The sequence below is a fragment of the Rhinolophus sinicus genome, linkage group LG04 (genome assembly GCF_036562045.2).
Source record: "Rhinolophus sinicus isolate RSC01 linkage group LG04, ASM3656204v1, whole genome shotgun sequence".
In the NCBI taxonomy this organism is placed as follows: Eukaryota; Metazoa; Chordata; class Mammalia; order Chiroptera; family Rhinolophidae; genus Rhinolophus; species Rhinolophus sinicus.
Genome location: NC_133754.1, coordinates 98917441 through 98942772, shown reverse-complemented (window position 1 = coordinate 98942772; position 25332 = coordinate 98917441). Strand labels below are relative to the sequence as shown.

The 25332-nt window shown below is 45.8% G+C and overlaps 2 protein-coding genes across 2 annotated transcripts; one reads left to right on the top strand and one right to left on the bottom strand.

Moving 5' to 3' along the window:
* Positions 1-807: 807 nt before the first annotated feature.
* MTIF3 (mitochondrial translational initiation factor 3) lies at positions 808-11244 on the top strand. Its single transcript, XM_019736516.2, has 6 exons — positions 808-1167; positions 3045-3104; positions 3458-3522; positions 7149-7600; positions 9895-10052; positions 10998-11244. The coding sequence occupies exons 4-6, from the start codon at positions 7150-7152 to the stop codon at positions 11154-11156; spliced, it is 768 nt and encodes a 255-aa protein (XP_019592075.2). The 5' UTR covers positions 808-1167; positions 3045-3104; positions 3458-3522; position 7149; the 3' UTR covers positions 11157-11244.
* On the bottom strand, positions 11201-24839 carry GTF3A (general transcription factor IIIA; the record flags this gene model as incomplete). Its single annotated transcript, XM_019736429.2, has 9 exons — positions 11201-11622; positions 11869-11928; positions 12953-13182; positions 13691-13771; positions 16848-16921; positions 18084-18172; positions 18522-18618; positions 22290-22390; positions 24546-24839. Coding segments are annotated over 9 exons (1191 nt in total), but the record flags the coding sequence as incomplete, so codon positions are not given.
* Between the last annotated feature and the right edge of the window lie 493 nt (positions 24840-25332).

Here is a 25332-nt window from a genome sequence, read left to right as displayed (position 1 = left end):
ACAAATACTGTGTCTAATGTGACAGACCTGGGACTTGATGAGGAAACCTAGACTTGGTCTCTTTTTCCTCAATGATTTAAAGATAAACTAGTTTCCTCATTTGTAATGAAAGGAAACCTGACTTGAGTTATTTAATGAGAATAAATAAAACAATGTGTTCCGCGGGACTACAAGTATCCAATAAATGTAATTTCCTGTCATATGATAAATGCAAGTATTCCCTGAGTACTAAGTCACGACTGGAAATTCTCACTCTGCCAGGAGTTTCCTATGAAAAGGAGGCGAGAGGGGCAGGAGGTTGGCACCAATAGTCCGACGGAGGGACAGCGGTCAGCAGCCTCGGAAGCCAGGGCCAGGCCCCAAAAGACAGACAGGGGAGAAACCAGACCACTGGGCTGCACCGAGGTTGAGAGCTGCTCTACTGAGTTCTCCCCGGCACATAACTGCTGACCTGTCTGGAGCCCTTCAATTACATTTCTTGAATGGTGCACGTCCCGGCCCCATCTCCATCCTGTCTCCGGGGACCCAGCGCTCAGACGGGGCCCGCCTGCCGCGTTTCCTGGGAACCAAGGGACACCTTTTACTTCCCGAGTCTGTTTGCTCGCCTGCAAAACAGGGGCAGTACTCCCGACTCAAAATAATTAGGAAGACGTTTACGACATATTTTATTAAATACAAATGACGTTTCTGAAAGTTCTGTATAAGCCCTAGCGGGAATGTAGCCATAGGGAGGTTGGCGTCAACGTAAGGTAACTAGGGGGAGGGAAGCTCTAATTGCCACACAAACTTGGCACACCAGTCTTCATCGCATGTCTGGGGACACAGGAGCCAAGTCAGCAGCTATTTCTCGGCAGGAACAGCAGCTCGCCCTCTGCACTCTTTCTTTTTTGTCGGAGGGATTTATCTGGTGAGCCGCAAAAGCGCTTCCCCAGGTCACCTTTCCTTTAAAAGAGGCGGGCGGAAGCCCCACCCACTACGGAGAGCGAAGGGGTCTGGCCGCGGAGCCCATTTACTGCTCCCTGAGCCAGACCTTACCAATTGCCGTCCCGGTACGGGAAAGCTAAAAGCGAGGGACGCTGCGCGGGTGAGGGGACCTGCCGTGGGAGGACGTGGTCTTAGGAGCGTGCCTGCGGAGGAGGCGGCATTGTTCCGCCGCATCCCTGGAAGGTCAGTGCCACCCACGCTGCCGGGCGGAGCGCGGAGAGGCCCCGCAGGCCCTGCCATGGGGTCGGGGATTCGGCCGGGCTGGAAAACCGTCTTCGGGCCCAAGCTGCTGCTCGGGCATCCGGGAGCCGTAGGACCCAGACCCCGTGCTTGTCCTTCAGTCCCTTGGACGTCCCACCCCGCCATTCCGGTGCACGTACGCGCCCGTACACACGCACACCGTACGTCCCTACGCCCCTTCTCGGGGAGGGCGTGGCCACCGCTGCTGCAGGTGACCGGCTCCGCCCTTCTGGGAAGCGTTGCCGGCCTCTGTACCTGTGCTGTGCGCCTGCGCAGGAAAGGCTGGCCAAGCAAAAGCTGCGGCAGGATCCACAGTGGGGAGTGTTGAGAAGTGACTGGGATGCCTATTTTCCCCCCATTTATCACGTGTTTTTACTGAAAAGCTGCGGTTTCAAGTACATGTTATAAAAGGCCTCAGTCTAAGAAAGTAGAGAGTGGAGGAAAATCAGCTACTATTTATTGTGCAAGACACAATACAGTAAAGGATAAATCAGATTCTGTCCCTGCTTCATAGAACTTACTGTCTAGTGAAGGAGAGAAACTAGTGAGATAGTCACTAAATTATAATGGTGGTAAATGCTACAAGGGAAAGATAAACTATACTGTGGAATACTTAATGTTGAGCTCAACGAACAGGGGGGAGCGGAGTGAGTAGGGGGAGATCTGGCCAAGTCTGGGAGGTAGTCAGCATGCCCTGAGAAAGATAGCACTAGGCAATGACCTCAGATTTCCTAAACCTGGGGGAAAGCATTTCCAGAATCAACAGCCAGTATGGTTTAGGCAAAGGGAGTTTGTATAGGAGGACGCTGGAGAGGGGGGAAGGAAGGGCCTTTTGGCCTAGTGAGGGGCAGTTTTGAGATGGGGAGGGTTCTGGGTATGGTGACAGCAGTGCAGAGGGGAGAGCTGAGTACAGAGGTCAAGTGTGCTCTCAGAGCTTAGTCAGGAGACTGGAGGGAATAAAACAAGCATGGATGGTATCTTAAACTAGGGTGGTGGCAATAGATCTGGAGAGAAGTGGATGGATTTGAGTGGTATTAGGAAGTAAAACTGATGAGACTTGGTGTGGGGTTAGCTATGAGTGAGGCAGAGTAGGAGTGGAAAAGACCACATATGGCTCTGAATGGACCAGAATGCTGGTCACTGAGGGAGTTCTGGAAGACAAGATGACCATTTAGAAGATTTGTGGGAATAAATCCAACTTGTGATATTGAGTCTTTGGCTCTGGACTTAAAAGCTTTTTAAGAAACTTTTCCTGGGTGATTATTAGGTTATTTTAATAAAATAACTAAAAAATAAAACAAAAATTTTATATCTAAAAAAATGGTTAATTGGCCAAAGATACTATTGGCTTTTTCCAGTGTTGTAAATCAGTGTTTTTAGCTCTTGAACAGCCAACACTGGTGTGGAGAGTACTTCGTGCTCCTTATGGAAGAGCAAAACCAGAAGCAAGGGACAGGGACATGAAGGCATGGTGACCACAGTGCAGTCCTCTGGGACTGAGGCTGCACAACCTGGGCTGGAAGGGGGCAGCTGGGACAGTTTTCAGGTCTGCAGACAGAAGCAAGGACTTTGTGAAACTCCTTTGGAAAATGAGAGAATTTTAAAATCATAGGCATTGGCAAAATTAATTTCACAAATACTTAAACTGCTAGAATCTATGTTACTTTGATTCAACCTCCCTGGAAAGAATAGATGTCAATGTGAGCTTGTGAATGTCAGCTATATAAGAAAGAAAAACAGTGAGTAAACAAATAGAAGTTATTTTCACTCCTCAGTCTGCATAGTTTCAAAATACATGTAAGCAATTTCATTTCTTACAGGATGGGGCCCAGCCCTCGTGATTGTACCTACTGAACCTTGTATTCCTTGGATTCTGGAAGGTACGTCTGGAGGCTGGACCAGGTTCAGGTTAACCTGCTGTCAGGACTGCTTCACAGAACGCTCCTCCACGAGCCGTGTCACACGAGGACCCGGGCACTGGGATGTCGGTTGTCCAGCATCTGGATGCTGAGTCTGACCCCTGGTTCTGAGGGTGACGGCCAGAGTGTTTTTCCTGTTTCAGTTGGGAAGTCATCTTTGGGTCGCCCTTTGGCATCACTTGAGTACCTTGTTTCTTCATCAGCATTTTACCTAATGCTTTTTGTATCTGTCCTCGCCTGAATCAGTGATTTGATTGGAGGTGGCAAAGTGGCGATTTTTTAAATTACTTTTACTTTTCTTCTCCATTTGTTAGCTGGCATTCTCAGAAGAAGAGCTTTTCTTCATCAGCTGGGGATGATTCCAGTTCTTCCTAAAAAGGTAGGATACATGCTTAGTTCTTCTTTAATTACCAATTTTCAAAGTAAGGAGTCAGGACAACAGTCATGTGTAGTTGTGGCAAATTATCTCTTTTTTATAGATTTTTGCATATTCAGTGTGTTGAAATGAAATTTAGTCATTAATGTTTAAATTATCACATTTGGCCAGTAGGAGGCCCTTCGTGTTACCAACTGTAAGTGAAATGTACACAAAATTATAACACTTCGGGGAAATCTGAAAACTTGGTATCTGATGATAAAAAGGAATGATTATTAATTGGGATAATGTTATTGTGGTTATTAAAAAAAATAGAAGCGTCCGTACTCTTGGAAGTGACATACTGACGTATTCTGATGAGATAAGCTGTCCTTTGAAATAGTTCATGGCTGGGTGGGGGTAGGAATAGTTGAAGGGTAGAGATGAAGCAAGCGTGGTCACGTGCTGCTAATTAGTAGGATGCTGAGTGATGGGTGCATAAGGTCTTCTTACACTGTTCTTTCTGTACAGGTTTGAAAATTTCCCTAATAAAAAAACATAATTATTTGAATTTATGTGGCTATTGTGCTTCAAATTTAATAACCGGGTGTTTTTCCCTTAACTTTGTATTTATAATTTTATCTAGGAAAAGCTTATTTTAAAGAAGCATGCACATCTTCAACTTGGCTGCTTAAAAGCCAAAATTTAACTGGTATTGAAACCTAATTGTTGTGTAAGTCAAGAAAATATAAAGCTTTTTAAAATTTGAATAATGATAAAAAACTTTATTAAAAAACTTAGAACAATGTTTTTTCATTTTATCTTTTTCTCTTGGGAAGTGCTTTTAAAGTTTAAAAATATTCTACATCATTTTTCTGAAATATTTTGCAAATAAATGAAATTTATTTATTAGTATAAAAATGCTTCCTCCTTTTAAAAAGTTTTGAGAAATAATTATTTAGGAAGAATAGGGAAAAAGATCAGTGTATCTTCAACCTTAAATAACCAGGGTTTCTATAAATTTCATCTTTTTCCTATGCCTAGTTTATTTGCTTACTTGTTCTTAAAAGTCCTACATTTTGAAATAATATTTTCCATTTTTATATGTTGATAATTCATTACACAGGGCTCATTAGCTTTCATCTATAACTGGTAGTTTCATCCTAGCTCAGTGAAATTTGGGACTTGATACTCCTGCTACTTTTCTGATGCTAAATGGAAAAAAAAAGTTTTCTCTGGTGTCCGTTTCTGCTTTTTTGGTTTGGGGGCTTCCTCCACCAACAAATACCTGGCTTTTTTATTAAACAATAAGCATCTCAGCTATTTAAAATGCAGTTTGCCCCACCTTAGAGGCTTTACAACATCTACAGCTGGAATTCCCAACCAGTTAAGGACCAGTCAATTCATCTCGCTCACTGTAGATGAAGCATCTGGCCATCGATGTCACTGAGGTCGGTAGACCTCTGATGGCTGGCAACGTGAAGAGTGCAGCCGACCAGCGTTGGCATGGTTGGTGGAGCATGCACATCTGAAGACCTAGAGGTTAGATGCCAGCAGACACTGCCATCCCTCCTGGCGGGTCCCCTTGGCTTATCCATCCATTCAGCGTACTGAGCCAGGTTCAGGTACTAGTGCTAGAAACACAGCAGTGAACAGAATGGACAGGTTACATTTTTGCCTTGAAGCTTCCATTCTGGTGAGGAGAGATTATAAACTTAGGTGTAAATAATTCTGTGCTATGTCCGGCAGTGAATTTTGTTAAAGGCCAGGTAATGGGTTTGAAAATGATGGGGTGCCATTGTAGAAAGAGTGGGCAGGGAAGGCTTCACGGACCTGAAGTAAATGAACTGCACACTGTGAAGGAAAGAACTCGGGGGCACAAGGGCCAGGGGGTGGGGGGGGAGGGACTCCAGTGTTTACAAGGACAGCAGGGGGCCAGCAAGGCTGGAACTGCAAGCCAGAGGAAGGGGTCAGTGCAACGGGCAGAGGAAGGTGGGGGCCGGGTCATGGAGGGCACCACAGGTCCCTGCGTGGGTTTGGCTTTTGCCCTGAGATGGGAGCCAGTGGAGGGACAAGGTCTGACTTACACATTTTAGAAGGATCGCTCTGTGGCCGCGTGGGTGATAAATTACAGGGGGGCGAGGGCAGGGAGACCAGTCAGGAGGTCTCTACCGCAATCCAGGGAGAGATGATGGAATTTTTGGAGCGGGGTGGTAGCAATGGAGAAGGTGGGAAGCGACTGGATCCTGGGTGTATTTTAAAGGTTGAACAAGACTTGCTGATGAATTGCTGAGAGAAAAAGAAGAGTCTAGGATAACTTTGTCATTTTGGCCTGACCATATGGAAAGATGTGTTGTCACCGTATGAGCCAGGAGAGACTGAGGGAGGAGCGAGTGTAGCGGGGGAGATGGAGAATCCAGGTTTGGACATGTTAGGGTGACTGCCGGGTATCTACCGTAGGGGGAGGTGTTGGGTAGGCAGTTAACTACACGTTTGGAATTCATGGGAGATGTTGGAGTCAAAGCAGTAAACGTGGGTGTTGTCAAGCTAGATAAGGAGGGAAGAGAGAATATGCATGTTCCGTCACTTTCTTTTCAATTTAAAGTGCTTTTTTTTTTTTTTTCCATATGACTGTCAACAAGGGGCCTGAGTGGTGGTGGCAGATACAATCAGTGGGTTGACAGGTGGGATCAAAGCTAGGGAGCAGAGGGAATTTCCAGTTTTAACAAACAGCCCAGGCGATGTGCAGGCAGTTGACCCCGGGCACGTTCTGTGAGAAGCACGACTTACGCACCTCATCCTTTCCTGTTTCATCTTTGGCGGCACACCTCTGAGTTCTTGATGCTCTAGTGTTTTGTCAGCAAACCCTAGATTAGTGGATGAATGGGTCCTCTCATCCCTCCTTCACCTGCACTTCTAAGCTTTACTTAACGTGAATGGAAGGAGAGAGATATTTATTGTGGCAGATTAGCAATTAAAAAACAAAACCATTTATGAGGGCAGCACTCACAACTGGAGGAAAACTGGTGTCGCCATCTGTGCCTAATGCTTAGGTAACATTTGGTAGGAATGCCTTACTTACCTCGCGAGGGAGCTTTCTAGTTTGCAGTCAGCACTTTGATTGTCAGGGCATTTCCTTTCCGATAGTCGCACCTAGTTCTTCCAGTGGGTAGCTTTCTTCATGGAGAGAGTTCCCTTCCCCGAATGGTGCTCTAATATTTTGTATACCATCAGATATACCAATAAATTATCAAGTTTATGAATGGCTATTTATGAATCACCAAGGATTTTAGACTACATCCTCCTTAATAAACCTTTTGGATGATCTTTGCTTTTGAAGTTGGCACTGTAAGATCCATGGGAAACAGAATCAAATGAGATATTTGGGAAAGAAAAAAAGGGAAGGCCAAAGCACTGTGCCAATGTGGTTAATCTAACAAGAACGTGTAGTGGGTACAGTACCACCATGAGTTAGTGTGACCACGGTCACCTAATGGCCCGTGATATTGGTATGTTTCCTGTGCACAGATCCGTCACGTTCACAGATGACAGAGTTCCCACAGCCTCACACAACACCCTCCATGTGCCACAATGTCAAACCATAAGAACAAGTGACTGAATTTTCATGAACTTTTCTCCCTTCTTTTTAGGATGGCTGCTCTTTTTCTAAAGACATTAACATTACAAACCATAAAGACTGAAAACCATTGTATTAGAAGAAGTATTGGTATATACATCGTTCAAAAGACACAGTTGTCCCTTATTGCTTCTGCCCCAAGACTGTCCCATTTAATTCTTGCAAAAGCTTTTAGTACTGAGGACACCCAGGATGCAAGAAAAAAGAGAAAAAAGAACGACACTGGTTTTAGTAACATTGGAAGGAAAATTAGTGAGCGGATCATTCGTGTATTTGATGAGAAGGGCAATGATTTGGGAAACATGCACCGAGCTGACGTGATTCGACTCATGGACGAGCGAGACCTGCGACTTGTGAAAAGGAACAGCAGCGCAGAGCCTCCCGAGTTCCAGCTCATGACAGGGACGCAGATTCACGAAGAGCGACTGAGACTGAGAGAGAGGGAAAAGACGAGGCCTGCTCCTGGTAGGTGGCTCGCTCTGCCTGCACATCAGCTCACACTGGGTATTGCCACGGTGCCTTGTGAGGGGGAGTGGAAAACTGGAAAATTCAGTTTCACCACTGTTTCCAGCGCTTTTTTTCATCCCTCCCTTATTTCTATTCCTGTTTTTTCCTTTTCCTTTGTCTTCTGTATCTATCATCTCTTCCTTTCAACCTGTGCAAAATGAGGGGTAAACAGCGAAATGATGGGAGCTCTTCCTGCCCCTTCGTCCTTAGCGGGGTCTCCAAACGCCAGGCAGGCAGAGTAACTGAGGGCTGAGAAGATGAGACCCGGAAGAGATGGAGTCAAGTTCCTGTTCCTGTCTGGGCCACTCACCTATCCTCCTTTTTATCTCATCTCTAAAGTGCAGGTGTTTGGTTAATTACATGGAAGCACTTTCTAAACTGAGGTGATCCACCACAGAGCCTCTCCCATTTTGTTACAATACTGGGAGTGACACTCATTTACATATTTTATCAGTCACCTTACAGGGCTCTTGCCATTTAAACCTTATAGAAACCCCAATTGGATATTAAGTGACGATGTTTGTTTTTCATGATTCCTGGTAAGTGTTGATCATTAAGATTGTTCCATGGAAAACACACTGGAGCAGGGGTCGGAAGACTGGCCCCACGGCTGCCACAGTGAGGCTGTGTGTCTTGAGAAAATCACACCTTGTGTGGCTCAGTTTGTAACACCACACTTAACAAGGAAGTTGACTGGAAAACAAAATTTTCAGAAGAAGCCAACTAGATTGATAAGGACCCCAAACTATTTTGCTGAAAAAAATGTTGAACACACTGAAACTAGGACCAACTGGTAGGAAGCAAAGAGGTGTTAATAAAAGAATTCTTCTTTTAGAAAAATTACTTATTTTGGAAATTAAAAGCACAGAGAAATATAATAAACAACTGTTACCATCCAAAATGAACAAGCATTGTCATGCATCAGATTTCTTTAAAGAGAATACAGAAAAGTTGAGGTCCCCTGTGCGTTCTGTTCCATCCTCCTCCCCTCCCTAGAGGACCCGCTTGCTCTTGCAGACGCAGCTGTAGATCCACTCCATGCTGTTCAACTCGTTACGTAGTCACAAAGTATGTAATAGAATGATTTTCTGTGCATAAATTGTAAGTGGTACGCTATTGTTTTCAGGATGTTTCTGTAGTAGCTGTGGTTATTATAATTACCAGGTGACAGTTCATCAGAAGCATATGCCATAGCTTTGTTAGTCCCCTTCCATGGCCATTGGGCTTGTTTCCAGTTTTCATTATTATGAACAATGAGCGTGTGTATCAGTGTCTCGTGTGTGCTCCAGATTCCATGGAGCAATCGTCAGCAGTGTGTGAAATTTCTGCATTTCTTTGTATCCTTACCCACACTTGGTGCCATCAGACTCTAATTTTTGTCATGCTGATGGGGGAGAAACCGTATCTTAGTGTTTTCATTTGTATTTCCTTTCACCATTTGCCTTTCCTCTTCATATTCTTAGTTTTTCTTAGGAAATTTCCTATTCATATTTCTTTTTTTCTATCGATGGTTTATTTTTCTTCCTGATTTATGGGGTTCTTTATTCTGTATGATGCAAATATCTTAGATTTCTCTCTATTTTTTCCCTCGTCCTAAGGTCATAAACATATCCTTTCCTTCTGTTTGTTTTAAAGTTGTATTTTTTTCACATTTAGATAGTCCATCTGGGAAGATTTTGGTATGGGTTTGAAATCTAACTTCTCTCCCTATGAAACCTCTCAATTGTCCCAGTGCCTTTAATGCATAGTCTGCTCCTTCCTGTAAAATTACTTTCTAATCGTGAGGATTTCCAGAGACAGAATGAATGCAGAACATAGGGAGTTCCCCCTTGTCTGACAGTCTGGATGACCCCACTGGAGCTAGGAGGGGATCACAAAAGGATGCGAAGATGAGAAGAGTACTTCCCCAACGCTGATCACATAAGAAAGAAAAATAAGGATAATCAATTTTATCATAGAGCTGAATATGTTCCTTTTAAAAGGACCATTCTATTGGAATTCTTTCATCAAATCATGGTAACAATAAATGGAGGCATTTCATTTTTAAATGCCCTTGCTTAGAAGGCAAAAAATTGGTACCTTTATGTTTGTCTCCCCTGTTTAAACAAGTGTTTACTGGTCTGTGAAACTCACGTCAGGGGAGGACCGTTAGGGCGCCTGTGGCAACCTAAGAGTTTATGTACATGAGTGTTTAGGTCTCGTAAGCAGGACAGTGAATAGTCCTAGCACCAAGTCTCACTGTTTCAAACTAGGACCGACTCTGACAAAGGAGCTAACTTTTTCTTCAAATATTGGACAACATGATTTGGACACAAAGAGTAAACAGATTCAGCAGTGGATTGAGAAAAAATACAAAGTTCAAATTACCATAAAGAAAGGGAAGAATGTAGAAGAGCCAGAAAATAAAGTGGTAAGTAGAAGCAGGTATGAGTAACGTGTTGTTTTCTGATACGAAATACAATTGTAAAAAATCTGGCAACTGGAAAGGCAAAGAAAAGTGACAGTAGTTGTACCCAGTGACAGTCACAGGTTCCTAGTTGGTTTTTTGTAATGCAAGCAGACTGTATGTAATTACTTTTTCCATTGTAACAAAAATGTTGCCCTGTGAAAACATTCTACTTCATCATTTAAAGGCTATCTGTGATTCTGTTTTACAAATTGTAGAATATTTAACATTTAAATAGGAAAACTAGCAGCTTTATAGATTCATTCTTTTTAAAGTTTGTGTCCTCTTTATAAATGCCTGTAAGAAGCATCATATATGAAGTGAAAGTGTCTTCAGGAAAGTGTGTGTGTTTCCAGTCCCAGGGTAAGTTCATGGAACAGCTACGTGGCATTTAGTCAGTAACTGGTCCTCAGCTGAAAGGCAGCCTGGTCCCGTGGTTTTCAGCTCTAGTTCATGTTGGAATCACTCAGGCCTGGGTCCTCGCCCAACTCACCCAGAACCTCTCGAACCAGGTGCATTTTTCTCATCACCCAAGTGACTGAGTGAGTGTTGGGAAACGCACTGGGCTAAGAGTTTGGGGGATAAGCAGGTATTTTGCCAATGCCTGAACCAACTGCTTTATACCCATTGTGGCAGGAAGGTAGCCTGGGGCCAGCCGTGGCCCTGAGCGTAGTGGCAGAGTAGCGATGTGAAACTAGCAAGCCTTTAGTGCCTTTGTTTAGTTACAGGCGTTTGTAGAACTGCCTGGGCAGTGTCAGTCAGTTTAACTGGGTATGGAGCGTTTGATTTAGCGAATCACTTAAAATAGGAATTCAAGAATGCTGGGGTTTATGGTTTGTAGAGTATAAACACTAGAAAGACTCAAAAGATACGGGTTTTAAATTAATCTTTGGCTATTTCCATTCTTAGGAGGAGATATTTAATCAAATCCTCCAGACTATGCCTGGATTGGCTACCTTCTCATCCAGCCCACAACCTGTTAAAGGAGGAAAAGCTGTATTATGTGTTCTTCGTCCTTTGAGCAAAAAGGAAGAGATTGCATATAGGGAAACTCAAGGGACCCAGTAAGGAGACTCTTTGAACAAAGAAAATGGAAACGGTAGAGAATCAGATGTCCTGCATCAGTGATTTAATAAAGAAAAATGTGCCTCTGAAAGAGACATTCGTCCTTTTATTGCATTACTGTGCTTCGCAGATGCTGCAGGTTTTTACAAATTGGAGGCAAGACCCTCCACCAGCAAAAGCATTACGAGTCGCTTTATTGCATATTCGCTTTACTGCGGTGGTCTGGAACCCACCCCCAGTATCTCAGGTCTGCCTGTAGCTGAGCTGGCTGGTCTGTTGTCCTGTACAGAAAGGAGCTGGACGCTTAGCTGAGGGCAAGCGCTGCAACTGTAGAGAGCACCTTGTCCTCTGCGCAGCTCAGCGACATGCCAGCTGTCGGCAACGAGAAGCCCTGTTCTTGTTTCCTTTTAGGAGGGATATAGCCACTGAGGCGAGAGGCCAAACTCCGTTTTGCACGAGCTCGTTTCACCTTTGGAAATAAGGAAAATAGACCATTGGAATTCAAGATCAGAACTATCAGAACTAACTTGACAATAGCTGTACACCGCTAGGTACACAGCACTCCCGTATAAGCAACTGAAGTCCCTACAGTCGCTTTCACTAGTGGGGCAGGCTCGCTGTAAGGAGCTGAACGTATTCTAAATAGATCGCCTCTGGCTTAATTAGGCATTTTGTGTTTCACAAACAGCAGCTGGCCTAAGTCAACTCAACTTACTTTGAGCTTCATTTTCTTCTTGTCAGGGTCATGCACGATGGCGTGCCTCGTGAGACTCTGCTGCAATGAGGGAACAGAAACAAAGTTAGATTTTTAAAACATTGCCATTTGGTGTCTATGAAGGTGAACACTGAGTTATTTAAATGGTCAGCCTTCTTTCTGTTCTGTTCTCAAGTGACGCGACCTCTAGGTACCAGGGCTCCTGCCACACAGGATTCTGCCTCACCCTGGATGGACATCACCGCCCCCTCCCATGCCCCGGGTTCGGGTTTAGTCTCAACCACCTGTGGCTGCTTAGCTCTCCTCAGTAAGAGGGAGGTCAGGAAAACCAGTTGTGAATGAACTGCGCCCAGTGAAGGACGCTCTTCTAACCGCAGCTGTCAGCAGGGGCCTGTCCTGCCGCCCCTCGGTGCTGACCACCGCCAGCTCCACGTGGTTTCTGGTGGCTCAGACCTGTGCTCGGCCTCCTCTCTTCAGTCTTTCCTCACAGTAGGTGCTTGTAAGCGCCAACCAGAGTCTGCAGAGCCGCATAGGCCCCTCCGTTAGTGTCACACTCCTCACCTACTGGCATCACATCAAGGTCTAGACTGGATTCCCGAGGTTCTGCAGCCCCTCACGCCCGTCGCCCACCTCCCTTCTCCATCCCCACACTGGTCGAAAAGGATGGCTCCCAGGTGACGGCAGTCTTTTTAAAAGAACACCCAAAACACCTATGAATAACAAGCACATGGTACCACAGGCCACTGCCACGTGAGAAGCACCTGGAGGGTTTGTTACCATGTTTCTGGGCACCAACCAACTCGCAGTTTCTAATTCAGGAGGTCTAGACTAGGACATACGGACGTGCATTTCTAGCAACTCCCAGGTGAGGCGGGAGCCACACTTTGGACCACTTGGCATAGGCAAATCCAGCTGTCCTGTGGACTAGGGTTCAGACCCACGTGGCTGAAGCCAAGAGCGGGAGGTCTTGGGGCCCTGCTCAGCCAGCCTTCCCACCAGCAGGCCCTGGGCCACCTCCCTGGCATCCAGGGCTCCTAGGAACCCAGCTGGGGGGCCAGACCCTTCTGTGAGGGGCAGTACTTACTTTCATGGCAAACGTTTTGCCACAGCCAGCATGCTCACACACAAACGGGCGCCTCTCCTCATGGAAGGAGAGAATGTGGCTCTGGAGATTGAACACAGTGGTGTAGGTCCTACCGCAGCCCTCCCGGGGACACCGCCACACAGCCCTGTCTGCGGCGTGAGTCTTCATATGCTGCTTCAGGTAATCTTTGCGCTTCAGCGTTTTCTGGCACACGTCACACACTGTTTCCTCTGGTGAGGCAGACAAAATGTTAAGCCGCTTTCCCCAGGTCTTACCACACAGAAAACATTAATAGTCAATATATAAGAAACGTATTCAGTGCCGAAAACCTTAGGATTATACATAAGTCAGAAATTTCAGAGGAACTATGAATAAAAGCCATAAAAACTCGTTTTTTATTGCTTGAACGTTTGTCAAGTGCTTATTTACATACAGTCCCCCTTGCTAAGAAGCAGGGGTTCCCCAGCTGTCCCCCTGAACACCAGTGCCTCCCAACATTCTTCGCTTGTCAGAGCCTTTAAAAGTGCTAAGTGTGCACGTTAGCCTAAGACCTGGCGTAGCTCTTCCCGATGTACCTGGGACCTCAGGTATCTGCTCCTTTGTCAAACAGCTGAAGTGCTCAGCACTTCACAAAACAGCCATTATTTTAAATCACACATTTAATATTTCCCTCTTTAAACGCACCACCTCAGTTCTATAGGGGTAAACGTTTATACCAAACCATTCATGTCGCCTTACCTTTATGGGTTTCTCTTACATGTTTCAGAAGTTCTGTCCATGTTTTTGCCACAAAGGAACATCCTTTTTGACATATGTATCCTATTAAAAAAAAAAAAAAAAGACTGGTGCATTGCTTTTTGTGAATAGTCAGTATAAACACCAATCATAATTAGAAAGGAAACTTACATGTCTATAGAATTTTCCTCCTACCTCCCAAGAGTATTCTATTCTGTTAGTCTCAACAGAAAGGAGTGAAAGCTAAGGGTGTATTTTACAGTTAAAATACCTTAGCGAACTGGCAGGAAGGCTGCCTTGCCCTCTCCTGCTGGTCTCAGGTGAGCTGGTGCTGCACGTGGACCCCCAGCTGCTTTAATCCCCCCACCTCCACCGCTCCTGGCCCCTTGCCCCTCTCTGCTTTTTGCTTGGCTCTTGTGTTCCTCACCAAGAGTTTAGGGGGTCCTTTGTGCTTGGCAAACCACCAACACTCAATCTCAGCAGTTGTGTGTCCACCTCCTGGATTCTCCTAGTCTTACAATCAGGTAAGAGTCGTATGGCAAAAGAGCAGGGTACAGTTATGGGAGAAAAGAAACGAGAACCCAAAGAAAAGCACTATGAATAAGAATGAACACTGCGCAAAGCATCCAGTTAAATACCAGATAGAAACCAAAAAGGAGGCTGCCTCTCACTCCCACCTACTAGTCTCGTTTTTTTGTGGGGGGAAGGGGGTTTCCCAGTGTCAGGTGTACAAAACACGCAGTGATTAGACACCTTAGACACAAAGTGATGACCCCAGTAAGTCTATCACACTGTACAGTTATTATTGACTACATTCCCCATACTACACTTTACAACCCCATGACTAATCTGTAACTACCACTCTGTGCTTCCTAACCCCTTCACCTTTTCCATTCATCCCCCCACCCCCTCCCATCTAGTAACCATCAGTTTGTTCTCTGTATCCATGAGTCTGTTTTGTTTGTTCATTTATTTTGTTCTTTAGATTCCACCAGAGATCATATGGTATTGGTCTGACTTATTTCACTTAACATGACATTCTCTAGATCCATCCATGTTGTTGCAAATGGTTAAGATTTCATTCTTTTTATGGCAGAGTAATATTCTATTGTATATAAGTACCACCTCTTCTGTATCCAGTCACCTACTGGGAGGCACTTAGGTTGCCTCCTTATCTTGGTTATTGTAAATAGCACTGCAATGAACATAGGGGTGCATGTATCTTTTAGAATTAGTGTTTTGGATTTCTTTGGATAAATATGCAGGACTGGAATTGCTGGGTCATAAGTAGTTCTATTTTTCATTTTTTGAGGAACCTCCAGTTTTCCATAGTGGCCGCACCAATTTACATTCCCACCAGCAGTGCACGAGGGATCCCTTTTCTCCACATCCTCGCCAATACTTGTTTGCTGATTTATTGATAGTCATTCTGACAGGAGTGAGGTGATATAATTGTGGTTTTTATTTGCATTTCTCTGATGATTAGTCATGCTGAGCATCTTGTTATGTTTATTAGCCATCTGTATGTCCTCTGGAGAAATGTCTATTCAGGCCCTCTGTCCATTTGTTAATTGGATTGTTTGGTTTTTTGGTATTGTATGAGTGCTTTATAAATTTTGGATATTAACCTCTTATCAGATGTACCATTGGTGAATATCTTCTCCCATTCAGTAGAATGTCTTTTTCGTTTTTTGATGGTTGCCTTTGCAGTGAAAAAACTTTCTAGTCTGATATAGTCCCATTTGTTTATTTCTTTGTTTCCCTTGCCCAAGGACATGTATCAGTAAAAATATTACTTAGGGTAATGTCTGCGAGTTTAACGCCTATGTTTTCTTCTAGGAGTTTTATGGTTCCAGGTCTTACATTTAAGTCTTCAATCCATTTTGAGTTTAGTCTTGTGTGTGGCATACAAAGGTGGTCCAGTTTTCCCAGCACCATTTCTTGAATAGACTGTTTTTATTTCATTGTATTTTCTTGCTTCGTCATAGACTAAATGACCGTATACATGAGGGTTTGTTTCTGGGCTCTCTATTCTGTTCCATTGATCTATGTGACTGTTTTTATGCCAATAACCATGCTGTTTTGATTACTATGGCCTTGTAGTATAGTTTGGTACCAGGTAGCGTGATGCCTCCAGCTTTGTTCTTTCTCAGGATTGCTGTGGCTATTTGGGGTCTTTTATGGTTCCATATAAATTTTAGGATTGTTTGTTTTCAATCTGTGAAGAATGCCATTGGCATTTTAATAGAGATTGCACTGAATCTATAGATTGCTTTGGGTAGTATGGACACGTTAACTATACTAATTCTTCATATTAGCATAGTATATGCCTCCATTTATTTCTGTCTTCTTTAATTTCTCTTCAGTGTCTTAAAATTTTTTGAGTACAGCTCTTTTACTTCTTTGGTTATTTATTCCTAAGATGTTTTGTTTTATGCGATTACAAATTGGATTGTTTTCTTAATTTCTCTTTCTGATATTTCATTACTGGTATATAAAAATGTAACCGATTTCTGAACATTAATTTTGTATCCTACTTCTTTACTAAGTTTATTTATCAGTTCTAATAGTTTTTTGTTTGTTTGTTTTTTATTTAGTTCTAATATTTTTTTGGTGGACTCTAGTCTCGTTTAAAAAAAAAAAAATCCCATAAATTCTAGGGCTTGGGAAATTGGAATATAGATATCAAAAATCCTTCATGGAAACATAATAGAGTCATGGAGTTTAATCAAGTGTTTTTTGGGGGAAAAATTTACAATCTGATTGCTCTGAAAACCCCAAACTATTATCTAAGCCCTCTGAAGGTTCACAAGGCAAGTTGGCAGAGGCAGTAAGTAGAGGAAGTTAAAGCCATTAGGAAGAAGCAGGGTCTCGGCTGGAGCGCCAGCACTGACAAGAGGTCACGGAGTAACGGGGCACTTGTCGTGAACAATGAAACATTAACTCTGAATGACAATGACAGTAGAGTGAAGAATAGATGCGACATACAGCGCCTCTCTGGTCAAGAGTATGCAACATGAATGGTGCCCCCACCTGGTCCCAAGTTTCTCAATAAGACCACAAATCAAGCAGAAAGCACCCAGAAGTCAAGGAATTAAACACACACGCCCTGTTGTTGGCGTTAGTCAAAGTGCACACACAAAGCTCGGCCTGTACGCACCCTCGTGGACCTTCCCGTGCCGTTTCAGCTTGCTGGGAGAAGCAAAGTGTTTCCCACAGCCTTCATGGGTGCACCTGGTTAACGAGACACCGAAAGTAAATCAGCCCATCTACTTTCACAGAGAGCGCCACTCAGGGTACATAGGACTTCGGCCTACCGTGTCTCCTCAAAAATAAGCCCTAGCATGATTTTTCAGGAGGACATCCCCTGAACATAAGCCCTAATGCGTCTTTTGGAGTAAACTTAATATAAGACCCGGTCTTCTTTTCAGGGAAACACGGTAGTTCTCCTACGAAAGACTCCTCTTCCCACAACCAAACCAGTCATATAAAAATGGGATTTAAAACTCAGACCTAATCACAGGTGAAATTCAAGTTACGTGACCAGCCTTGGGTAAAACAGAGAAAAAAGTCCCATTACATTTTTTTTTTTTTTTTTTTGCTTATGTGATCAAATTAAACATAGTTTTCATCTTTATACTTCTGAAAATATACTGTTTTCATGGCTACAAACAGATGGCTCCAGTAACCTCTTGTGACCTCTTGTCCTAAACCATTCCGCATCGTTCATGTCTAGGTTTTCTGATGATGCTATGCTGGGATGGCGTGACGGGAACACAGCGGCAGGCACACCAGCCAGCCTCTGGTGAGCACTGAAAAGTACGTGCCACCTCTGTGCTAGTGCCACCAGCAGCACAAGAGTGAGGGGACCTGCAAGCAAGGTCCGGCACTGTCACAGCAACCACTCCCAGGCGAAAGGCAGCCTGTGTCAGCGGAGGCCACCAGCACCAACACAGACCCTACAAGCCGGCGGTCAGGATTCCTCGGTGCCCTTTGTGAGTCTGTTCCACTACCTGCTGTCGTCCTTTCACGTTCCTCATGAAACCCTCTCTAGTGCCGGCTACGCACAACGGCTTTTGTTCTACAAGAAAAGAATAGTGTCCTCATGACATTTCGTGTCATTGAGCCAGCTCTGTTTGGAGAGTTAAGTCAGTTCTAAGCCTTCCCTTCAAGGTTAACTGCAACTGTACTAATCTCACAAATTATCCTGAAACAGATTAATTATTTCTTTTAGAGAAACAGAGGCCAAATTTAACTTCTGAAATGCCCCAGTATAGTACTAATGGGTGTACACTACACACGTTAATAGAAAAATGTTGCTTAAGAAACTGTTTCAGAACATTTGTACCCAATCTTTGCATTTGCAATTTGATTTTCACCCACGTAAAGTACCTACTTGAATAGTGGTTCGTTGGTATGTTGGCACTGATGGATTTTCAGCTGCTGATGTTTCTTAAAGGTCTTCTTACAACCTTCAAAACTGCACTGTTCAGTAAAGATTTGTTAGTTTGGAGAAAAATCAAATAATAATTCATAACAATTCTCTTAAGATAAAAGTATTGTGGAGATTATGGACTTGCTACTTTCACCCATTTACTGTAAGATTCTATATCAAGAAGGAGAAATGTCTGTTGAAAGAGCACAATGTTTCACTTGGACTAATCTACCAATAATATAATTTAGTTAGCACAATAATGTTTGCTTTCAAAATAAGACCATTATTATGATAGCTAGTGTCAGACTATGTTCAGATCTTAAACAAAATTTGGTTGATGAAAATTTTACAGACAGACAGTAAACAAAAATTTAAGCCTATAAAATCATTCATACTTACTACATATTGTTTTTGCTGATTTTCATGCTTGCGTTCAAAATGTTTCTTCAAGTTTGATTTTGTGTTGAATTTTTGATCACAGCCACTAGCAGCACAACTGAGAAATCGTAGAAACCACAATATTACCCGAGGGAATCGGAGTTTTCAGGCTATAAAAGCTACTCCAAAGTATAGTACACAGCAGTCTTTAACCAATTCCAGAGGTAAGCCATTCCACCGGGCCCCTCAGCTTTGATGTGATTAGCACACAACAAGACGCACTGCATATCAGGTCGCTGAAATCACACACTCGGTGTCAGACAGCCTTTGTGCACAGCACGGGGCAGAGGGAAGGTGAAACACACTAGTTCCAACAGCCCAAACTCTGCTGAGGTTTACATCATGTTTCACTGGTTTGTTTAGAACCTGATAACCTTAATTTCGCTTGAAATGTCATTATAAAATGTCTTTCCAAAAAGACCTCAATAAACAACAAAACAAACAAAACTGGTTTCAGCTTACCTTTAGAGGTAAACACAGAACCATCAACCATTATGCCCGCTGGCATATCACTAAGCCGTTCTAGTTCCCCTTAATGGGGGTTGCTATACCTTGGCCTTGAATTATCTAAATTCTTTGTGAAGTTGTGTGTTGTTTTTTTTAAAATATGTGCTGTTTGTGATGCGTTTTCATCAGCCTGCAGATGAGGCAGGACTACGTGTAGAAGCCCTACTCTTAGCTGTCCTCGCTGATAAACACTGAATGATACTCATGAAGGCTGTGCTATCCACAGGGCTAGGCGGAGAAGGGCAGACTAACCACATGGGGGCAGTGGGAGATGTGCCCAGGGGCCCACCGGAAGCACACGGTGGGGGAGGGGGGGCACTGGCAGGAACCATCACAGGTTCCAACAGGTGCTCGTGACCTGGGGAGCAGAATGCGGAGGGTTAGCTGGGAGCGTGGCCAACAGAAATAGAGCTCTTCCCAGCCTCCCTTGCCATTGGGGTGCCACATGGCTAAGTGGTCCATCTGCTCAATGCCCACAAAGTGTCTAAAAGGGAGCACACCTCTTTGCCCCTTCCTCGCCCCCAGCTGCTGGAATGCTTCTGTGACAGCTAGAGGGTGGCAGGGACAAGTTAGAAGGAGCCCAGGTCCTGAGAACTGTGCAGCAGCTCTTGCCTGTTTACCTCTGCATTTTGGGTATGCGAGAGAGAAAGAGGCAGCTTGTTTATGCCTCTACGGCGCTGCGTTTGCTGTCGCTCTTGACTTGAATCCTGACACTGGCATCTAACCTAACACAGGTGTGGGATAGGAGCACAGGGCCAAGAAAGGTCCTGACAGGACCCGAACAGCAGCCACAGGTGGACTGAAGACCCTGGCGAAGTTTGGGGGAGATGGCTGGGGGGAGGCTGTGGTCAGTTAAACACAGCTGGACCACAATTTCCTGTCTAAGAGTCAAGCAAATGGGGCAAGATAAGCAGAAAAAGGCCAAATCACAAAGTACATCATTTACATGACACCCTAAGGAGCTGGACTTCATTACATAAGCAGTGCTTTAAAACCACTGCACTGCTGTAAGGGAAGCAACTGGAGGACAATGTGGGGGCCGGTCAGGAGGCAGAGAAAACACTCACTCAGGTGAGCAGCAGGGCCTGCAATAAGACAGTGGCAGCTGGACAGGGGAGGGGGCATGAGGGTCAGGAACAGGACGTGCTGACCACGTGCTGGAGAGCACGGGGAGCAGAATGAGGCGTCTGGGAGCTGCCCCATCTTCGCTGTGGGTCACCACACAGACAGTGATGCCAGCCGACAGGAACAAGGGACGAGAAGGCCAAAGAGACAGCTGAGCTCAGACTGGACAGGGGACTTGGGCCACATGGGATTTAAGCCACCGAGAGGGCCGGGTAACACTCTCCAGCGAGCAGTTGGACACGCGGATCTGGGACTAAAGAAAGAGGGCTGGGCTGGAGGGTGAGCTCGAAGATATTACCGCACAGTTGTCTGGTTCCCGCGGGAAGAACTCATCGTGTGCCTCTGTACCCAGCTCCATTTTTTCTTAAGGGTTATTTTTAAATAGTGTACTTAAAAGAACTTTGTTCAGAAACCAAAAGTCATAAATAGGGGTACAGCTACAGAATGCTTCCTTCCACCCCTGCCCCTACCCAGTACTCCCCACCCCTCCTAAGACAGGTGACAAGACTTCTAGGCTTTCTTTATACAAACAGAAGCAAATACAAGTTCTTCCTGTCCACCCCCTTCCCCTTTTACACACAGAAAGGTAGCCCTCTATATACCCTTTTCTGACCCTTGGTTTCCAACATGGCCTGCAGATTTTCCTACGTCTCAGAGACCATCTGCATTCATTTGTCCTAGCTGTACAGTATTCCACGGGGTCGCTATGCATTAACCAGTCCTTCCTACTGAGGACGAGGGTTGATTCCAATGCTTCGTTACTATTAAGAGTGTTACACATGACCTTGTACATGCTTTTCATACAGGAGTCAGTATCTACGTAGAATAAATTCCCCAGTGTGCAACTTCTAGGCCAAAGACTACATCCCAGCCCCATTTTCTAGCCCACCTTAGTTACTCTTTGTTGGTCTAGTTGAACTATATTTTCAAATAAATGAAGCTTCACTTCGGGTCACTGATTTTGACGACGCACTCTGTGTTTGAGCAGGGACTGAAGCAGCCATCTGCTGTCCTCGGTACTTCGCCCCCTGCCCACTGGCAGGCACGCTAGGCAGACGGGGAGACCCTCCACTGGAGAACAACAGTGAAGATTATCCTGTGCCGACAGCTCACCTTCCTCAGACTGCGTGGACCTTAGTGAGACACAGGACCCTTGGGATTCATCATCTTAAAACTAAAAGAATCCAACTCAGGTCTTCAGGAAACCCTCCTACTCAAGGAGCTGTCTCACAGAACATCATGATAGTAAGCCCTAACATCTGCCAGCCCTGCCATGCACATCTCGTGAGATGGTCTCTGGCACAGAGCTCTGGACATCTATTAATTTTGTCCTTTTCCAAGGAAAACTGAATGTCTTCCTGCAACTGTCTGTTTAGAGGTTCTAAGTGTGGATACCAGACCAGGAGCACCAACGTCACCTGGGAACTTGCTAGAAATGCATGTCAGGCCCCAGCCTAGACCTGCCTCAGACACTCTGGGGAGGGGCCCAGGCAGCTGTGTTCTAACCACCTCTCCAGGTGACTGTGGTGCACCCTACATTTGAGGTCTACTGCTTCAAAGCAGCTGATTTAAAGAAAAGGCTATATCTCCACCCTTTTCAGAACTAAACAGCAACTCCACGAAGAATAAACTTAAGACTGGTGTGGTAGAGGTGCAGGACCTTAATCCAAAAAAATACAAACATAAACTATTAAAAGTTCTATTTTTTCATGCTTGTATCTCTTATTCCAGCAGCTTATCAGTCCAGAAAGACCCTGACAGTGCGGCGCCCAGAACCGGCCAGGGAATCATTTTCCATCTAGTCTCAACTGTGTGTGTGTGTCAAGGGTGAGTTCCCATTTAGTATATATTTTAAAAGGAGCCAAGAGGACGCGGATGCAAGAGGACTTCAGATTAACTTATTCCTGAAGTTATTACAGAAAAAGGACCCACAAAACCCCTACTCTCTTCCACACATTCAAAACCCAGTCTCCCCTTGTATCAGGAAATGCAAATGAAGAAGCGTCCTATTCCTGAGCTAGCAATCAATCCCTCTCCTTACCCGGTCAATGTGCCAACACAGCCACTTCTGAGGCCTCAGAACAGCTCTCTACTTACACGAAGGGCTTTTTTCCAGTGTGAGTCAGGCTGTGACGTCTCAGGTGGTAGTCTCTGACAAAGGATTTGCCGCACCCTTCATGGTCACAAACAAAAGGTCTCTAGCAGAAAAAGAAAAAAAAAAGTGTCAATTCTGCCCAAATTAGTAACTCTGGTATGATTTAAAGGCCTAAAATGTCCAGTAGGCAAAGCCATGGCTCTGTCTCCAGAGCTGATTTCCACCAAGTGTTGAGCACCTACTACACCAAGGCCAGACAAGGCTGTCCTGCACAAAGTCACAAGAGATCAAGGTCACAACTTCTCAACAAAGTCCCCACAGCAGATCTGCTTCTATGAATAGCATCTGTCAGAAGCGGGGAGCCTTCACAGTAACAGCACAGCGTTTTCAAGCTGCTCCCAACGTGACACCCCACTTCAACTGCAAGCCCCTCTTAAAGATGACTCGTCTGCTATCAGCATGGCCTGTGGGCCCCACAGCATGTGTGTACCCACCCCAAGCCTAGGGAAGAGGAATGTGCAGGTTCTCCCTCATCCTGGACAAGCCCTGCTGAGAGAATGCCTGGCAGCTACAGGAAAATGTGTCACTCCTGAAAAAGCTCACAGGTGCCATGGCAAAGCAAAGCTCACAGCCCTAACTACCACTTGGGACCCAGTGGGTGGGAGGAGGGTACTCCATTCTGAACCGAAAGGAAAAGCCAAAACAACGCCCCCCAAATGACCAGTTTTGTGTATTTAATATGGAAAATGTACCACGACAATCCAAGAGGGAGGCACCAAGGCCTTAAATGACAATATTAGTAACAAAGCAAGTGGAGAGGAAGATAGATGAGCACCACGGGCAGATCCACAGAACTTTGCACACCTCCTGTCGTGAAGCAGGCTTAATCAGTATTTGTCAAATTAGCGTGTGAAATTTGGGACAACAAAGATGACGCTGAGTCTTCCAACCTGTATGAAGGAAGCTGGTAGTGCCACCATCCAAAATACGGCTCACATGTCTAAAAGGAAGCTCTAATTTGCACATACTGACTACAGAGCCCAGAATCTGGGGGACAGGATGGGCTAGAGGAAGGACAGGGAGGCGGAGCATACCGGATGTCACTTGGTGGTAGGACTGCCAAGAGAGAGCTGGGTGTGGTGAATATAGAGGGCAGACTAGAAGCCAGTGAAAACAGTCAACGAGGAAAAGGAAAAGAGCTCGAGGAGACGGTCCCAAGGAGGAAACAATCAGCCTTCAAATGCTAGAGAGGGTAAGGAAATGGGAGCCATGAGGCCACGTGGAGGAGTGGTCCCTCGGTTAGATAGGTGCTAGGAGCAAAGGCAGGGACCGCAGGCCTCTCGCTTAATTAAGGGCCTCCCGCTGAGGCAGTGCAAAGCCTGGCTGTGACGAAACTGAGACATTGGGTAGATTCGTTGGCCTCTACTCTCATCTTCCAAAGTCTTCCTATTGCCCTCAAAATAAAACCCAAACTCCACACCCATTTGTACCCTGCTCTACAAATCCCACAGGTGTGCTTCTCCAGAGCGCCTCGTATATGGTCCCACCCAACCACACGGGCCTGCCTCCCCCCCCCCCCCCCAGGTTCTCCCTGCCAGGACTGTTTTCTCCCTCAAATGTCTGCGTGACTGGATCCTTCCCGTTTCCTTCAGGCCTTTCCTGAGCACCCTCCAGCAGCCCCTGATTGACTGCATCTCATTCCTACCTAGTCATTGTCTGCCTGTCCTGTTTAAAGCATAAGGACAGTGACAACACAAGCCTTGCCTGTTTTGTTCACTGCTCTCTTCAGGGCTAGAATAGTATTAACTTATGAAAGAATGAACGCACAGTGCTTGCAAAAACCTCCAGTACTCAGAAGTTACCCTCCATGCCAGTTCCAGGAGGCAGGTGTCTGTTGGAAGGGGGACGTCTCACCGTGCCTGTATTTACAGATTTGCGGGAGGTGGTGACTGGCCAAGACTCAAGATAAAAGAAGGGGGAAAAGTTGCACAGTACACCCCGAATCCATGGCGAGGATATCTCGGTCCTAAAACTTGTCTACCTTCTCGGCTGCTTCCCTAACTTAGGGCATGGCTGATTCAGCTCTGTGGTCCGCGGTGCAACACTGAACACGGCTTGCAAAGCCAGGCCTGCGGCCCTGCGCACCGGGCCGTCCCCAGGCCGCTCAGGCGGAGCCCACCTGGCGGACCGCGGGGTCACTAGTCAGTCCCTGGGCCTGGACGTCAGCCCCTCCGCGGCCGTGCCTGGGACCTCGTTACCTCCCCCGTGTGCTTGCAGAGGTGCGCGTCTAGCTTCCAGGCCTTGTTGTAACTTGCGCTGCAGTCGGGAAAGGAGCAGATGAACCTGCTGGGGAGCGCGGGGGGCGGCGGGGCGGAGCTCTCGCCGGCCGCGATAAACGTGTCGGCGAGCGTCGGGGATGACACCGCCTCAGCAACCGAGGCCGGCGGCTCCAGGGCGCCGGGGGCCAGTCGCTCAGCCACGTGCTTGCTGCTCCACGTGCGGGGAACCGGTGCGCGCGGCCGACGCCCAACCCGGCCCCGACCGCCGCCGGTTTACCCTACGGCTGACTCGGCGCACTTCCGGCATTGCGGCCACGGAGGGGCGGGACCGCGGCGCCTGCGCGCGGCAGCAGGCCACGCCCCGCGCGGCAGCAGGCCACGCCCCGCGCAAGCTCCCGGAAGCGCCTCGCAGGCCTCTGTTTGCGCAGGCTCCGGGAAGGCCCTCGCGAGCTGTGCCTGTCCCACCCGGTGGGGAGTGGACGAAATGAGTGGAAGGCCACGGCTTCCTCCTCCCCAGCAAAAGCTGCCTCGGCAGATCACCAGGCACTAAGTAATTGTGACATGTTTCCCGTCCAGCACCCCATTCTAAGTACTAACCTTGCAAAATTCAAACTATCTTGTTCTTACCACGTTATCGGTTTCTTCTTTATGGATTAATTTCTTTTCATGGGTCTCCACATGCTTCCTCTGCAAGACCCAGCACAGTGCTTCCTAACTTGGCTGCACGTTAGAATCACATGGAGATCGTTTTTAAAACCCCAAACCC

What these genes read in the sequence shown, in the direction of transcription:
- MTIF3 (XM_019736516.2), top strand. Translation starts at nt 7,150, where the DNA reads ATGGCTGCTCTTTTTCTAAAGACATTAACATTACAAACCATAAAGACT. An exon ending in AAAGACGAGGCCTGCTCCTG is followed by an intron (nt 7,601 to 9,894) that starts GTAGGTGGCTCG and finishes GTTTCAAACTAG; the next exon opens with GACCGACTCTGACAAAGGAG. An exon ending in AAGAGCCAGAAAATAAAGTG is followed by an intron (nt 10,053 to 10,997) that starts GTAAGTAGAAGC and finishes TTCCATTCTTAG; the next exon opens with GAGGAGATATTTAATCAAAT.